This window comes from Gouania willdenowi, chromosome 14 (assembly GCF_900634775.1).
Source record: "Gouania willdenowi chromosome 14, fGouWil2.1, whole genome shotgun sequence".
NCBI lineage: Eukaryota > Metazoa > Chordata > Actinopteri > Blenniiformes > Gobiesocidae > Gouania > Gouania willdenowi.
Window position 1 is genome coordinate 11,219,119 of NC_041057.1, and position 18,335 is coordinate 11,237,453.

Sequence of the window (18,335 nt, forward strand, 5' to 3'; positions counted from 1 at the left end):
ACAGAGCCGTTTAGAGAGAGTTGCTACTTTGATGTTGCAAAACGTTTATTTTTCGTGGCACTTCCGTGTCTCTCCTAACAACCTGCGACGAATTATGTGCAAGACACGCGCGTGTGTGAGAGATAACGCACGGAGGAGATGGATGTAGACACACACACAGTATTCATAATAAATATATACTAAATGAGTAAAATAAAACAAAAAACTCAACAATATTTATACAAAAAGTACACAAAATAACAGCAGAAATGCATAAAAATATACAAAAAGGCTCCAGAAACACACAAAATTACTCCAAAAAACTAACATTACAGAAAAATACACCAAACAACAACAAACATATGAAAATGACTGAAAATACACAAAACTAAATATTTATACAAAAATACACAAAACTAAATATTTATGCAAAATAACAATAGAAATGCACAAAAATACACAAAATGATTCCAGAATCACTACAATGGCAACAAATAAAACAATAATTATACAAAAAATGCACAAAAAGACAACAGAAAGATACAAAAATACACATAATGACTCAAAAACATATATTACAGAAAAATACATCAAAGAAAAAAAATATGAAAATGAGTATAAAAAAACAACAAACATTTGTCATGCGCATTTCCCATAAAATTAAACCTGGGAAATTGCACACGCTATTTTGCTTTGCACCCGTAAATAACCACTTTATAACAGTACAGAGTACAGACTATGTACATCTCTTTGTACATCCAACCTTCAAACATATTCTCATTTGGCCATAATTGACAACTGTACTTATGCTGCAACATGAATGCATACTTCCAACGGGCTCTGTATTAGTTACAACAAAATTCGAGGACACAGCATGTATGGTCGGGGGGAGGGGACTTGTGGAGGGGAGGATTGCAGACGGCCGCTGGGGGCGAACACGTGTAGTGCCCCTCCTGCTGGGAGGGAGGGGGAATTGGGGGCCAAAGAAGGCATGATCCTGATCGCTTCATTCTGTGCTTGTAAAAGCGTATCAATGTCTTTTTTCTATGCCTTTGTCTCCATCAATAGGACATTATTAAGGATGAGTTTTATGTTATCTGAACCTGCACTCTGACTTTTGTAACCTCTGTTATTAGAAGCTACTGATTTAACAAGTCAAACATAATCGTACAATGCATACTGTACATTAAGCTTACATTTAAGGTTTGAATTTTGGTCGAGGAGATTCTATTGGTTATGATTTTGTTCGGTTATATGGTTAGTGTCTGATTAAGGTTATACTTTATTTTTTCTGTCAGTAGATCAAGTTTGTTTGGTTTTAGTTTTGTATGATCATAAAATGGACTTTTGCTTTAAAACCACCTTTGCCTACCTGTAATGAAAACTTGTGGAGAAGAAAAAGAAAACAAACTTGTATTTTGTGTAAGGAATAAAATTGCTTCTCTCTATAGTTTCCCCCTTTTTTTTACCTGTAACAATTTTGAAAATTATGAATTCAAAACCACCACACAGACATGCCAGACAACCACAAAGCGTAAAATACTGTTTCATGACATAACCACTGAGACACATGACCATGAACAGATGTGACACACATCTAAGCTGAAAGTTGTGTGTTGTTGTGCTAAGATGAGACACAGCAACACAATAATTAGACCTACAACAAAGATGCATATCGCATCGCGAGGTACGTGGCGATACCCAGCTTTAAAATTCAATATGCTTTATGTACATCTGCTATATGTTGCCACCTCTAAAAAAAAATCCCTGCCACCCCATTGAATTTTTTCTAGATCCACCCCTGCCTATGATAAACAATTAGACCTACTAAGTGTTAACATCCAACAAAGATGATGCATAATGACCAATTAATTATTCAAAAACGACTTCAATACAGTTACATCACAAAAAACAGAGACATGCTTTTAAAATGTGTCAGGAGAAAAAACTGCCCCACAAACTGCCACAATCAAAAATAAAAATACATACAGCATTGATAATGAACATACCGTATTGATAGAAATGCATTTATAAACAAATAAACACATACTGCATATCCATTGCAAATCAATAATATTGAAGCAAATATTAATTAATTAGGCAGGCATTTAATAGCTAGTGGTAATGTGGCATTTTATTATTATTTAATAATCTATATGATTTTAATTTGATTATACATCAGTCGTCGTTTCTTGTTTGTAAAAAAAAAAAAAAAAAAAAACTTTCATACAACAAATAAATGCTGTTTGGTTGTTCAAAAAGAATATACCATGGTACAATGGGGAATTCACTATTACCCAAAAGTGGGAGATAATGATTTGCTTCTAAGGGGAAAATCTCTCATTTGCCAAAAACATCACAATCTATCATATTAATGCCTCTGATCAGGGGCGGATCTACCAGGGTGTCATAGGGTGGCAAATGCCCCCCGACAACAAAGCCTTGCCACCCCAATTTGTACACACGGGCCTAGGCGGCCGCCGACCATTAACGCCCCGATGCCGCTTCCTGACTGCGGAGCCAACGTTGTAAAACACCAACAAAGAAGACGCGGAAATATCGCGAGAGCGGCACGGAAGTGAGTTGTTTACATTGGCGCACGAGAGGAAAGAGATTAAAAACATAGCTGCCAACCCTCACGCATTTGTATCACTCCAAAAAGAAAAAAAGTCGTTCCAAAACAGAGTAACGGCTCCCTCCCTTCGTGACTGACGTACCACTGCCTTTAGACATCGGTGAGTGTTTGTGCACATGTTTTGCTAGTTTGAGTGTGTGTGAGGCAGTGTGCACTGATGTGGGTGTGTCCAGTGTGTGCTGAATGTGCACACGTTTGGGGAGGCTGAGGAGACATTTGTTCAATTTACTAATGTTCTGAAACATAAATAAATTAAGTGCTCGTTAAACTTTACTAAAAATTATAATAAAGATTAGTACAGTTTTTTTTTTTTTTTTTTTTTTTGATTTCCTATTGTTCCAATAGTTGAGCAGTAGGAGTGTGACAATATCTCGATACAGCGATATATCGCGATATTATTTGCACGATTGATTATCGATATGCTCACACTAAGTGTTATTTTTTTAAATATATATATTTATTTTCAAAACCTTTTCTGCTTTTTCACTAAAATGTGCAGGTAGGTCTTCACAGAAAAGTTGTCACTGTTTGTTGAAGGAACCAATACATTGTTTACTGGAATATTGCACTATAATGGTGTCACTGGTAAGAAATACCCTATTTTTGGTTTACAGAAAGCACTATTTGAGATACTTATTCGTTTACATTGGTATGTTGACACTTATTTACAGAAATGTTGCACTAAAATAGTGTCACTGTTCATAGGACACTTTTTCTATTTATTGTCTTTCAGAGATATAAAATAAAAATTGTATTTTTTCACTTAATCTTTTTTTTCTTATGACGTAGATTATCGTAGATTGATTTTTGACAAATATATCAATAATCGCAGTATCGTCATATTGTGAGATAATCGTTTTTGTGCGCTTTGTATCGCGTATTGTATCGTATTGTGAGGTACCCAGGGTGGGAACCTCTGGGTACCTTATGCAATATTTCAGTAAAAAATACAACTACTTCATACTTCAACAAACAGTGACAACAGTTCTGTGAAAACCTACCTGCACATTTTAGTGAAAAAGCAGAAAAGGTTTTGAAAAAAATCAAAAAACAAATAATCGATACTTAGAGTGAGCATATCGATAACTGATCGTGCGAAAATATATTGCGATATATCGACGTATCGAGATATCGTCACACTCGTAGTTCCCACCCCTAGTGAGCAGCCTTCTAGCATTTTCTAACTAAGCAAAAATATGAATCATATTTAAGCCCATAAAACTAATATTTGCTCGTAAAAGTAAGGAAAGAACTAATTTAAAGTGTGCATTAATAATGTTAATTGATTAATTTATTTGTTTACATATTTGGTGAGCACTGTCTGGGATTCATAAATATAAAAAATCTTACAGAAATGAAAAGGATATAATCATTGTGCTTGTTAAGCAGCACTGATATGTGTCCATGTTTACAAAGAAGTTGATAATATTAGCACTGAAATGAGGATTTTCTGCATTCATGTTGTTTTTAATGGTTTAAAGTTAATTTGCACAAACAATAACAATATTTTTGGTGAAACAATATTTTCTATCAGGCTTCCCTTAAAGACTTCAACATAACAAGCACATGTGACTAGTTGTGGTCAGTGTGTGTTAAGAAGAGCCACTGTGTTGTATACACTTTAGCTTTCATTCATGTGAAATTGATTGACAATGTTTTGTAATTCCTGTGAAATGGATTCAGTGCAGCAGTTAATTCAGAATTTATTCAGTGACAGTTATTGTGATGTATTGTGGATTAATTTTCCCGCGATATATTGATTATCGCAATAATACCGTGATCGCGGACAAAAAACATCGTGATATATTGCATTGCAAGGTACCTGGCGATACCCAGCCCTATAGTTCAGTATTTATGTACGTCTGCTATTATGTTGCCCCCCTCTTGCCACCCCATTGATTTTTTTCTAGATCCGCCCCTGCCTGTGATAAACAGATTTAACATTTATTATTTGAAAAGAAAAAAAAATACATATTGAAGAAGGGGTTACCTGGGATAACCATAGACTGTAAAAATAATATATAACATTTAAAAAATAAAATAAAAAATGGTTTAAACTTTCTATCGGAAAAATAAGAAGTGTCTATTAATACAGAAACGTAATTTTGAAAAAATATTTTTTTCTTATAAAATGTCTAATAAAATAAAATAAAATAAAATAAATTAACGTAAAACTCAGTCCGTTCCTGTTCCTGTGCTTGTTCATTTACCTCCGTGTCCGTTAGAGGGAGCGCGATGTCCCGCACACACTGAAGCGAGTCAACATTCTCCAGCTTCCCGAAGGGCAGGGCGGCTGGCCCCCGCATCACCGCACGAATCGAGTCGCCTTCCCTCCGGTGGAACCTCACGGTGACTGCGACTGATTGATGCCTTCGGAGGAGAGCAGGGGCCCGGGGGTGTACTGAGTTGCTCTGGTTCAACGTTGGCAGTCCGAAACCTAACATAATCCGACAAAATGTCAGATCCTGTGGTGGCAGACACTCGCCGGTTGCTCTCCAGGCCTCAGGACCTGAATGACGCCTATGGGCCACCCAGCAACTTTCTGGAAATCGACGTCTACGACCCACAAGTCACCGGAGTTGGACGGAACCGTTACACAACTTACGAAGTTCGCATGAGGGTAAGTGTTTACGCCAAGCTTCTATGCTGGCTTGTGCTAGCTAAGCTAACTACTAATGACGGTCAGTTAGCTGATTAGCACACGGGGCCCTACGGTTGGGATCGATGGTAGGCCGACGAGGTTGCTTGTTTTGGCGGGCGTGTAAAATTCGAGGTCCGAGGATTGTTAGCGGGCCGCAGTGTTATTAGCAAGTTAGCATGTATAAGTTTCTATGTAATACTCTCCAGTGGAGATGTAGGACAAAGAATTATAGCAGTAAAACATGATTGAACTCCACAGTCCCCGAAGTAGTTAAATTCATACTTTTGCTGTTTTAATTATTTACATTTTATTCGTTTTCTTACATAACATAATTACTTCTTTCATGAGTCCCACTTTTCCATTGTAAAATAATGTGTGGATTTCATTCAAGTCATGTAGTTTCTTTGTCTTTATTAGAAGTCTAATTGTTTTTTTGTTTTTTTTGTGTTGATTTTTTTCCCCCACCTTCGTTACTGGTTAAAGTCATGTTTACTCATTGGAGTGCAGATGTTATATTTATGTGACTATAAACGAGCTTTCGTGTGTTATACGAGTTTAATAATTACATTAATGGTATTATCATAGTTCAAATCTATTCATATTTTGGCTTTATTTACATTTTAATTTAGTTTCACATGCACGAAGTTTTTCTTTCTTGTGGTTACACATTGTATTGTATTGTTTTTTTATTTTATTTTTTAAGTACTTTTATGTTGACCCTATTAATGCACTGTGTATTTGGTGTCACAGTAGTATCAGTATTCACTTACATTTTATTAAGTTAAAAAAAAACAAAAAAACTTCTCCCTGCTATGATTGGTTACTGTCTTAACTCGTTCTTGCTGATGTTGCAATCCTATTTGGACATACCTGATGAGTAAACCAAACCCAGTCAGCATTTAAGGTGTAACACCAGTTGTGTTGTTCTTGCATTACTTTCTGTGTAGTCATAAAGTTGATTCAGGTTAATCTTCAGATAATAGTAGAGTATAGAAAATATCTTTATTGTCATTGCAACAATTATCCAAATGCAATAAATAAGCAATAAGAATGAGTACACATCTGAATGTGAGCCTTCCTTTTACAGTTGGGCCTACTTTAAAGTGTAATTACTTTTTTTAATCAGAAATACCAGCTTAACTTCACATCATATCTTATTCTCTCTGCTGCACATGATTACATCTAAAAATCTAGTTAGTTCACAGTATAAAATCATTACTAGGCTTTCAACATAATCTCCATCAGTCAGATCATAACTGTGTGCTGCACCTGTTAAATACCAAATAAACGTGTTACTACTTATAAATCTCTGCTCTACATCCTCAAGTTCCTCTTTTGCAGTTTTTACTTTCTTTTCCCTCTTCTTCTTCTTACTTCCTTATTTTATTATCCTATCATGTTTATTATAATGTAAAGCAAACCCTTTTTAAAGTATAAAAAATATTGTTTTCCTTTACACTTTGTACATCGTTGAAGGTTTCACTGCCGCAGTAAATAAGAGTGACATTAAAAACCACCCACATGATAATTAATGATGATAATCTGTAATAGTAGTTTAATTGAGATGCTGCAAACCTTTCTCTACAATACTCCTGGTATGAGTTTTATCAACTTCACAGTTAAAGTAATAAAATAGTTTATTACAAACACAAGAACTCACGTGGTTACATTTTATATTTTAGGTAGAATTCTGATTGTGCAACTGGTGTGCATCAGCTGACGTACTTGTTCTATTAGGGTCTGCTTCCTCGTTTAGTAGACTTAAAGTTCGCCTTACTCCCTCATTCAAAAGAAACATTTTTTGTAAACAAATGCTGATACTAACAGGAATTGTGTAATTTTCCACTTGCTTGGGCTGCTTGATCTTTAAGGCTTCCAGATTTGTAAAGCATTTGTTTAGAAAGAGAAGGATTGACTTTTATTCTGCATAATATCACATTGTTACCTTTTGGTTTCTTTTTTTGTTTTTCAATATTTACTGTAGTATATGAAGCAAGTCATGTCTGCATCATCAAAGAAACCCAAACTTGTTAACAGACCTTAACCTCAGCGTCGCGTTTGATTATGGTTTTTCTTTTATATCAATATTATTCTCTTCAGGCGGGATGTTTTTGGTGGGACCTTTTTCTGTGGAGTTTGCATGTTCTGCTAAGACCATCAGGTTTATTGGAGTCTCCTGTAGGATTGAATAGTTGTTTGTTTACATGTATACTCGGGGTGGGAATCTTTAGGCACCTCACGATTCGTTTTTGATTCAAGGGGCTTCAATTCGATTCTAAATCGATTACTAAAGGGGACATATCATGGCTTTAAATCCTTCCTTTTTACATATAAATCATACAGTTGTGGTCTATATAAAGCGGAACTGCAATGCTTGGGTCTGAATTCCTCATTATTATAGCTCCACAGGCCCCTTTTCTACCCCTTTTCTGATGTGCTTCTGAGAGCAACTCGTTTTGGTGCGGTCTCTTTAAATGCAAATGAGACACTCCATACCCCGCCCCCTCTTCAGGTGACACTCGGTTCAACTCCACCGTGCTCGGCTATTTTTGTAGTTTGATAGAAGAGATACGGCTATGTAGCGGCGCATTAACTTTTTATTCAGAGGTTATTTACAAAATGTCAACAACGGAAGACTTGTCCATCCAGCCTTACATGTTACAGCCAGAGTCGGACCCAGCGGAGCGAGATGAAAATGAAGATGATGAACCTGCAGAACCCTAACAAGTGAGCTAACACAAGCACCGAGCTAATGCTAGCGCCAAGCTAACGTCACGAAATGCATTTTAATACAGTCTTTTCAAAGACAAAAACGGCAAAATGAAATGACTAATGAAAACTTTAGACTTAAATTAAATCGCGTAGGCCATATCATCAAGGATCTAAAACGAGCACACAGCGTTAACATATGAAGTCTGAAGACGGTGCAACTGCTAATGCTAACAAAACAATGACAGGGACGTCTTATCACACTTTTTAGCGTTATTTACAGCTTACCGAAGTGCTCTGTTCACCGTCTCCAAAGATAGAAGGAATTGAACCCTCAATCAGACAAAGTCTTTCGGCAAATCCTTCTTTACACTGGCGGAGGTTGCTGAAGCAGTCATCCTTGAAGTGCTGCGCACACACATAAATGACCTTACCCACAGATGTGGGTACATTTCCGTGAAAAATAAAACTCAACCAGGCACTTTGAAAAGGTTCTGATGCTGGGAGACGGTGTAATGAAGCGTGTGGGTTACTACATCCAACAACCGAACATTTTGACTTATCCTCTCGTAACTTCAGCATCCTTGAGCTTTGACTACAAAATAAAAGCGAGAAATAAAAATGGCGGATTGCTCGAAGTGTTGGACCTGGAGTTGATGTCCTAATTTGGCAGTTCCGCTGCAAATACTGTGATGTAGTAGTTCAAAAAACGTAATAGAGAATAGAAAAATCGAAACAGATTGAAAAATATGAGCAAAACAGAATATAAAGATATCTACGGAGCACCTGAAGAGACTAATTTGATTTTTTCTGTACTTCTAAGCACTCTAAATATACAACTAAATGCATTTAAGGGCTAAAAAAGTGGATTTAGCATGATATGTCCCCTTTAATGTATTTTGATGCATGTTTTATTCACAAAATATCTGTTGTATTCACTGTGTCCACGCACTGTATAAAATATATATATTATATATATATTAATTGTAGTTAGTTCAGTATCCTTTATTACACTAATGGAAAAAGTATGTGAACTGAAAATGTACAAGTTTTTGAAACAAAGGTAGTAGCAGCCTTCCTTGTAACATAACTTCAATTGAAAAAAAAATAAATAAAAATAACGTATGACATTAGCTTCCAGTCATTAGAGAGAAATAAGATGTCCATGCATCACACGTCACTGCTATCCTACCCGCTTTCTGCAGAAGCGATGCTATGACTTCTGTTTTGGTTGGTTGTAAAGTTTCGGGATGGTCGTATCAGTAACATATCGTAGAGAAGAGATGGCATATCTAGGCTCCAAAGTATGCAGCAGCGAACGAAAGCCCTGGTTTTCCACGACCGAGTAAGGACGTAAATCCTTTGCAATCGACTTGGTAATCCACTTTACCTTTTTCGAAGAGGTTGGAAGCTTTGTTGTGACTTATTCGATTGTTCTCTGGTTAGCAGAGGAACTTTTAGCCACAGCAGTAGCCGACTTTGACTCATCCTCCGGGTGAAAACGTGCTATAGGGCTTCTCATCTTCGTCGTGTTCCCAAAGTACTTAATTTTAGTGTAACAGAGCTTACATACAGTGTTGCTCTTGTCCACTTCATTTCCACCGTGGACATTAAAGAAACATCAGATTTTAAGCTGCACGGGGCTGGTCTTAACTCCCGCATGTCCATGCTTCATTTTTGTGGTGTTCTCTTTAAAGTGTCCCTCTGGAAACGCACCGCTCGCCACAGTTCCGCTGCCTTTTTGTTCAGACTTTTAAACGGCCTCTAAAATTTAGATTTTCTATAACTGGAAATTAAAGAATCGATTCAGAATCGTCCACCTCCGAATCTCGATGCATCTAAGAATCGATTTTTTTTCTCCCACCTCTAATGTATACTATACACAGGGTGAGCCCAGTGTGAGCTGGAGTCGGGCACCAGTAGACCTTTGTGACCCTGAATGAAGGATGGAGCAGAGAGAGGATGGATTGATGACTTATTGATTGAAATTAGTGATCCACCGAAATTCCTTTATTTTTTACTTTATCACACCTGTACTTGGTCTGCGTTATAAAGATCATTACTTAGATGGGATTAAAATTAAACTGTGTGCATCACTTAGAACATGCTTAGATAATAAATAAAGCTAAGAAGCTGATTTTCATCAAGAACTTCAATGCGCTTTGTGTTTTAATTAGGCTTTACATCGATCTGATCGGCTATATCGGATCTGCCGATATTTAGCATTTTATGCAATTAATGTGATCGGCTGTAATCTTAATTCAGCAATCTGATCAGTGACGTCATTGCCATGATGAAACTTTCTGTTGAGGCTTCCATTGCATTGTTTTATCATCTCACTTACACCAAAGAGCTGTTTGCTTTACGTGACACGGCTTTATTTCACTCACATTTGTGCACAAAGGTGAAAACCCATGCGCAAATGGCAAAAATGTCGATCAGTTGAAGCATTCATATCAGTTTATACAATTGCATTTGCAATGTTTTAGTGAGGTTAGTACAATGGGACTTTTAATTTGCGTAATAAATTCTTCCGGTGTTTCAGTTTTCATCCTTGGTTTTCTCATTTTTGGTTTCGGTCAAGAGTTTTCATTTCGGTGCATCCCTAATTGAAATAATCAAAACGTCATGTTAAATAAAAAATAAATAAAATATTTACTGGATCAAACCAATTCTCACCATCAGGGATTTTTACACTGTCCTGGAAGTCTCAACTTTGGATTTCTCACTACTTCTATATAAATCATCAACAGTTGTAGACATAGATTCGAATTCTCCATTATGATAAACATGATATCCTATATTTTTTTATTCCACAAATAAATCTCACTCAGAGTTAAGACTTGGCTGTCGTCTAACTTTTGTTGCTGGTGCTGCTTGTTTTCCATTAAAATGATCTTTTTTCATTTTTATCTGATTTTACTTGTTATGTTTCCTCTTTCACAATAAACTGCATAGCCACCAGCATCAAGCTTTTATTCTTTGGAGCTTCTGCAGTCCTTGGTTATTTTCAAGTAACTTTGATTCAGAGGTTAAAAAACTTTACAAGACAAAGTGTTTCTGCAGCCCTGACTGCATGCATGCAGAGTTATGCAACTAATTTGATTAGTACAAACTGATCGTGTGATAACATTTTTCTAGGACAGATATCATAGATATTAAATCTTGCTGCAGACATAGATGTTATCTGCTTAGTGCAGTAAAGTACTCAAAAATGGAACTAAACTGAAAGATAATCTTTTATCTGTTTAGACAAACCTTCCCATTTTCAAATTGAAGGACTCCGTTGTGAGGAGAAGATACAGCGACTTTGAGTGGTTAAAGACAGAGCTGGAAAGAGACAGCAAGGTACGTCCAACCTATGTGAAGAGTGGAGTCTACCTGTAAATTGTGTATATGTTCTTCATATTATTGTCTTGAAATGTATTCACATACGTCTTCACTACCCTTCTAAATGTTTTTACTCCACAGCTTTGCTTGGTCATTGTGTTTTTCTACTTTTATCTCTTTTCCTCCTTCAGATTGTAGTACCACCTCTGCCAGGCAAAGCATTAAAGAGACAGCTGCCATTCCGTGCAGACGATGGCCTTTTTGACGAGGCCTTCATTGAACAGCGGCGATCAGGCCTGGAGCAGTTCATTAACAGGTTAGAGATGTGAAAATATCGAACATATATTTTTATTACTTACATTATTAAATGTATTTAATCTGTCATAACTAGGAGTGTGAGGATACACTCAACCAACAGTTCAAATCCTGAAATTGGGTCCCCTATTTAGGGTTGGGTACCGAAACGCGGTACCAATATGGCACTGGTTCTGACATATAGGTAGTAACCAGACCGAATAAGAACGAACATTTCGGTGCACTCCCCCACCTCCGGTTGTGAATCGTGACATCACTGCCGCTACCCATCAGATTCAGCACACTGATAGCAAGAGGATTAAAGACCACATGGATTTTACTTAAAAGCCGACCCATGCACCGTGTTTGATAACCTACATGACCCGTAGCCAAGCACGTCAGCAACAGCAGCAGCCAGCGTCGGCCCCCCTGGACAAATTGAAGTGAGTCCCGCTCCCAGCGCTGCTCGTGTGGCGGGCATCATCATAGATGATGACAGCAGCCTTTCCTCTTAGCAAACGCTGTTGCGATTCAACGTGTGACAACATATGAGCTATGCCTACACTTCAACTCAGTGTCCGCTGACTTTCTGTTTAATGTTAAGCTCATAACAAGTCGTGTTTGCAGACAAAATGTTGAACTTAAGCTTTAACACCAGATTTAAAAGGCACAGTTTTGCATTTACACAGGAATGCAACAGATTGGCTAGCTCGGGTTTACTGCAACCTGCAGCTCAGGAGCCACATGTGGCTCTTTGACTCTTTTGCAATGGCTCTGTGTAGCTTATATTTTTTAAAACATAAAAAATAAAAATGTAAAAAAGTTTTCATATCATAAATATAGTGAAAAAATAGTATCCGTGTGCAGATCTGTTTTTTTTTTTTTTTTTTGGCAATACTTGCATACAGTCTTTGTCATAACTGTCAATTTCTCACCTTTTTTATTTTCCGACTTCAGAAAGACAAAACGCTGCCACATCTGCTCTGACTTCATACTAAATTGCCTCAACGAGCCGGGTTGGGTTTGGGCTTAATTTCGATTGTTATACAACGGGCGCAGACCAGGTTGGAACGTTGTGCGATAAAATAGGTGATGTGTTACTATTCGTGCGAGAACGACGCATAAATGGGTGTTGACTCATCTCTACATGCACGTGCACAGATGTGAGTAGTGAGTTTAAACGGGTTCAGGCTTAAAGAGACACCGACTTCATTCGTGCTGTGTTCAGTCGGGCTCGGGTCGGATTTTCTTTTTTTTTGGCCTGATTAAATATCTTCTCCCGTTGCTGCTTTGGTAAAACAAGCAGCACTATTAGTGCCTAAATTCCTATTTAGTGACTAAAACAGTCACAGCACCCCCTGTTGTTTAAGCCGAATATCAAAGCTCATACTGTGCTCTTATTTGTATCAATTTGTATTATCCCTAGTCTTAACGTTTTGGTCCAGATCATCAGGCTTTTTTTTTACCTCTTCCCCTAGGAACAATTTGCTTTAGGAAAGCCTACCAGGGAGCTAGTTTTTATTCTTTCAATCCTAAATGACTAGGACTGTTTGAGCAGGTGTGTAACCTGACATGTTTTTGATGAGCCATTCCTGTCACTTCATCCTAATGCTGTGCTTTTTGAACTATTTGTCTATTCACACAGAATTGCAGGCCACCCATTGGCCCAAAACGAGCGCTGTCTTCACATGTTCCTGCAAGACGAAAGCATCGACCGCAACTACATTCCTGGAAAAGTACGGCACTAGGGTTTCTGGGGGAGGTGGCGGGTCTAACAGCAGGGATTGTAGAACCAACTGCCTGTAGCGTTTTTTTTTCCTCACAACCTCTCCTCATGAGTCTTTCTGTCTGTCTTGTCTTTCTCTGTTTTTTAATCTCTCATTATATACATGATGTAATCTTATTCTGTTTCTTTGTGTGTACTATAAGGAAGTCAATGCGATGTTGCTAGTATGTTATCGTATTATTACTTTTTGACTCGATATCAAGAGTTTTCAGCTTTAAACAAAGTATTTCCTTGGTGTCTTATATTTGTGATTGTAAAATAATGTGAATAAAGTAGAATAACCTCTAAATGTGTGTGCTAATGTGTACAATTGTGATGCATGTAGATTGCAAATGAGAGTACTGACCCTGTTTTGTTCTTTGTGTTTCTGTTGTTTTTCTTAGGTATGAATGAAGTAAGTTTGCTTTATTTTCTCCTCCACACACTTTGTTTCACAACCTGGTAATTGTAAAAACCAAAGGATGCAGTTCACAAAACACTTGAATGATAGAGATTTGACGTTGGACATCACTGGATCACAGATGGTCTCTGTTCTACTTTAAACAACATAATTGACCTTTGCAGTGGAATGACAGAGGAAAAGTGTTGCTAGTATTAGTTCACCCACTTTAAACATGGAAAGCCAAAATTTACTTTAGGTAACACAAGGTGTACAAAATTTCTCATTTTGTTAGAATCAAGTTAATAAAAAGTCAAATCAGTCATGTTCTAGGTTTTGTGAACCATTGTTTAAAGGAGAATACGTACTGTACCTCAGCCATAATTCTAGTGCTTCGGGGACATTTCTACTCTAACACATTGTCATTATCAGCTGCACTAACCATCAGCTGCATGACATACTTTGTAAGATTTTTTGCCAATAATGTGTTCCATCTCTCAGATATTTTTCACATCTTTGATCGATAATTTGCACTTTCATCCGCATCTTTAATCTCCTTTTGTGATTAGAAAAGAACACCATTGTTTAATGGAAGCGTCATTAAGAATGGAGGCACAACATCCCGGTAACTTGTGACCACACCTTTGACACACTCGTTCGACCAGTGTTACTCAGTGTTGCGTAAAATTTGCCAAACCTGTGGTACTGAAGTTCTTGGAGGCAAAGAGAATTCATATTCTGTGTTTAAAATAGTTAAATAAATACAACCACCAGTTCCACTGATTAGAAGCTCAGTAATGTGTTGGCTTGTTCCAATGACACATTGAGAAATGCAAGGATCTGTTATTCTAAGAAAGGCAACAACATATCATCTGTAGGCAAGGCATTATATACACAAGGCAATTCAAGTTACATGAATAAAAAGTGCTACAGAAAACAACAGTTTAAAAATCAATAAGAACATTAAAATTAGCAGTAAAAACTTTAAATCAACAATATGATAAAAAAAACAATCTCTGTCATACGCAGTGGAGAAAAGAGTGCCTTTGTAGGGTAAAACTAACCTCTCTGGATAGAATAATCCTAGTACCCATTTCAATCATAATGGTAAACTTTTACTTTAAAAAAAAAAAAAAAAAAGTTAGCATACAATGCTAGCAATAGCATAGTGTCAACAGTGCATATGTTATTTAGCTAAAATGTAGTGTATCTGTGTAGAAGCCTTTCTTAATTGACTCAGAATTAAAAGCAGGGCACCTCAAAGACAGCCAGCACACTCCAGTCTATTGGCCCCAGCTCTGCAGAAGGACTTATTTTCACATTTATGGTGAAAGGTGACTTTCAAAACTAGCAGGACAGTCACTGTCGAGGTAATTAATTACTGGAAGAAATAATAATTATTACTGGAACATTGTTGTTATCAAATTGGACCACTCACACACTAAAGAAGAATATGCAAACATTAATGTTAAACACAAGGAACAGGGTGGGCATTTTTTATTTTTTTTGTTACTTAACCTTTATTCAAAGACTGCAGGTGAGTTAATGCAGAAAGTCAGTCATGCGTTACAGATCGGTTTTTTTTTCTATTGTGCTTTCAGATCTGATAGAATGAACAGTAATGTTTTCAGTCTACATGGCAGCATCTAAATAAAACAGTTGCAAAGAAATAATAAATATATTATTATATTAATACACATGTCAAACTCAAAGCCAGGAGGGCATAATTCAGCCATTTAGGGTGTCCAATTTGGCCTGCAGGAGACAGTAGTTAGTTAGTTTGTTAATTAATTTATTGTCCACACTGTGGAGATTTATCTTTGGTCTCATATAAAAACAACAGCAGAACAGCACTACAACAACAACAACAACAACAGCAACAACAACAACGCTTACACACAGACATCTTCAGGGCAAGAAGCAGGACAGCAGTGGCAGTATACAACACATCAACGGGACATGGTGTTCAGTACCCAAATTGCTTTAGGGATAAAGGAATTTTTAAAAATATTACGATTTGCCCTTGGCACTTTGTAACGTCTACCCGAGGGGAGATTTGAGTAAACATTTATTATTATGTAAATTACCAAATAAATCAGTTGTAGATACCTCACTTCACAATTTTAATGTAACTCTACAATATTTTGAGGAGCTCACAATTTTCCCCTTTTTAATTGCAAATTGTGGAAAGAACTTTAACTATTTCCATAAATCTTGGAATTTCTCACAAACAACTCCACAAAATTCCTCTAAATTACACAAAAGTTGGTTTACAAAGTCAACAAGTTGTGAAGATCCCACAAGGACTGATATTGAAAACTAGGGCACAATGAGATAAAATTGCTCTTTTTCCCCGACCTCAAATCTGCGGCCCACTTGAGATCAGACTGGTTCGAATTTGGCCCCTGAACCAAAATGAGTTTGATACCCCCCTAAATGTGATGTTTTCTGTAACTTTCTGTATAACTTCATCATCATCCACTCACATCTTCTGTTAAAGTAATGCTAACCAAGTCGACCTGTAATCTAAATATGACTGCATTATTTTATCCTGTGTTCTCTCTGTTTTCCTGCAAAGACAGGCCCGACAGCTGCACCTGCCCCTCATGTACATTTATTTCTACATCACCTCTTTGTAAAGCTGATGGGATTGAGAGAGCGCTGATGTCATCGTTGTAAAACCCAGCTAATCGCTTCTGGACAAAACACAAACTAATGTACAAATTCTTTGATGTTCAGTGTTTGTTCAGCCATTCCAAACGCTGCATCTTTTTTTTTTATTATGATTTCATCAAAGGGTCTGTTAAAAAGAATCGTATATCTGTTTCTTTCAGCCATCTAAGAGATTTTTTTTTTATATATGTTTCTCAACTTGTCTTTGCTGATTTAATTAGTTAATTTCTAAAAACAGCTTAATTGCTTCTAATTGTGGATGAAAACCTCCCAAAGTCTAGCACCATGTAGCATCATTGAGACAGCGACACACCATTCCATTCCTCTGAAAAGGTTTGATTTCGGCTCATGTTTAACTCCACAGCATCATCCTGCCTTCACTCTGGCTGTATCTTTTCAAATCAGCTATTGAGAATGTTACATTAGGCAAATAATAAGCATATCTAAGCACTGTGAAGAGGTTCGTTATATGAACAAGAACTCATTGTTTTAATCGTGCATCAGCATCTGGTTTATAGATCTATATGATTAGGCATTTTCTGTTTATTTCCAGCAGTTTGATTTTTTCTATCAATATTATTGTGATGTGTAACATTTATCATTGCAGTTCCACTATGGGTGATGAGGAAATTTCCTATTTGTTCTGTCCATCAATTAAATTTCCTGCTGCCTGCTGTGTTGTGTCAGTTTCTTGTTGTAGTTCGACCGAATCAGTGAAAGACGAGTTAAAACTTATTCTGCAGGTTGTGAATGACGAAGACAAACAGGTTGAATGGTTGTACATGAAAACTTAAAAATGAAAGTTACAACTTGTATGTAAGGTTTAATTTATTCAGACAACTGTTACCTAGGAAATCCACTTTGATCTGATATATTGCCAGTCTTTGTCAGAGGCGTCTGCTGAGGCTTTGATTTTTTCTTTGAACTTTCCTTCTGCGTAGTAATTCTAGCAAGATTCCTTTTGATTAGTATGTTAAGGTTGAATTTATTCAGACAACCTTTACTTCAGAAATTAGCTTTGATCTTGTGACGTGTTTTTATTGTCAACTGCCAGTTTTCGTCAGTGTCTGCTGATCACTGATGTTTCCTTGACTTATCTGTAGTAATTCCAGCAAGATTCATTTTGAATAGTACCTGTATGTTATGGTTCATTTTTTTCAGATGTTACTGGAAATGCTGTTGGAATTACTATGCGGAAGTCTAGGAAACTTTAAAGGAAACATCAAAGCGATCAGAAAACGCCTCAAAAGAAGACTGGCAGTTAACAGTCGAAATACATCAGGAGTTCAAATTGGATTTCCTAAGTAACAGTTGTCTGAATAAAAAAAATCCTTAATGTACTATACAAAAACAATATTGCTGGAATAGGTTAAGAATCTTTTAAACCAAAGGGTTCAAACTCATTTCAGGTATCACTAACTTGTGAGTTTATTATTATTGTTTGAAAATGTCAATAAGAAGCAGTATTCTATATTCCATTATTACTGAGAATGCATTCATTCGTAAAATAATCTAATTTACAAGATTTAGCTAAAGATATTGTGAATGAAACAAAAAAAAAAATCATTGGATCAATGTCTGTAATCCTACAAACTGACTTTTTATTACTTTATAAATGAATATTTAAAAGGGTCTTGATTTTATTGTAAAATATTTTTTTAAATCCAAATAAACTGAATGCTGCCTAAATATGTTGGGTAAACCCTTTTAAGTCAAAAAGATTTTCTATTGCAAAGGTTTAAGTGTGAAACTTGAGCATCTATTGTGCTTAGAATATATGAAAACTGCAGTTCTGCATATGACATAGTTAAATCAGGTAAATTAGTTGATTTTTTTTTTTTCATGTGCCTATTGATTTATTTTGTTAAACTTGCTCAAAACACACAGAACAATTTAATAAAAGGTGCTA

General features: G+C 36.5%; 1 protein-coding gene across 3 annotated transcripts; it reads left to right on the forward strand.

Annotated features, from left to right (window-relative positions):
- Positions 1–4,842: 4,842 nt before the first annotated feature.
- Positions 4,843–17,102, forward strand: LOC114475966 (sorting nexin-12). Of its 3 annotated transcripts, none has more exons than XM_028467196.1 (6): positions 4,844–5,234; positions 11,217–11,312; positions 11,486–11,610; positions 13,234–13,324; positions 13,758–13,768; positions 16,336–17,102. In XM_028467196.1, exons 1-5 carry the CDS (start codon positions 5,070–5,072, stop codon positions 13,761–13,763), a joined length of 483 nt encoding a protein of 160 aa, XP_028322997.1. In that variant the 5' UTR covers positions 4,844–5,069; the 3' UTR covers positions 13,764–13,768; positions 16,336–17,102. The 3 variants fall into 3 exon arrangements, with proteins under 3 accessions (XP_028322995.1, XP_028322997.1, XP_028322996.1); XM_028467195.1 differs by having other exon boundaries at positions 4,845–5,234; positions 16,332–17,102; XM_028467194.1 differs by lacking the exons at positions 13,758–13,768; positions 16,336–17,102 and having other exon boundaries at positions 4,843–5,234; positions 13,234–13,336.
- Positions 17,103–18,335: the final 1,233 nt, after the last annotated feature.

Coding starts and splice junctions, on each gene's coding strand:
- LOC114475966 (XM_028467194.1), top strand. CDS start 5,070: ATGTCAGATCCTGTGGTGGCAGACACTCGCCGGTTGCTCTCCAGGCCT. Junction 11,313..11,485: donor AGCTGGAAAGAGACAGCAAG/GTACGTCCAACC, acceptor TTCCTCCTTCAG/ATTGTAGTACCACCTCTGCC. Junction 11,611..13,233: donor CTGGAGCAGTTCATTAACAG/GTTAGAGATGTG, acceptor CTATTCACACAG/AATTGCAGGCCACCCATTGG.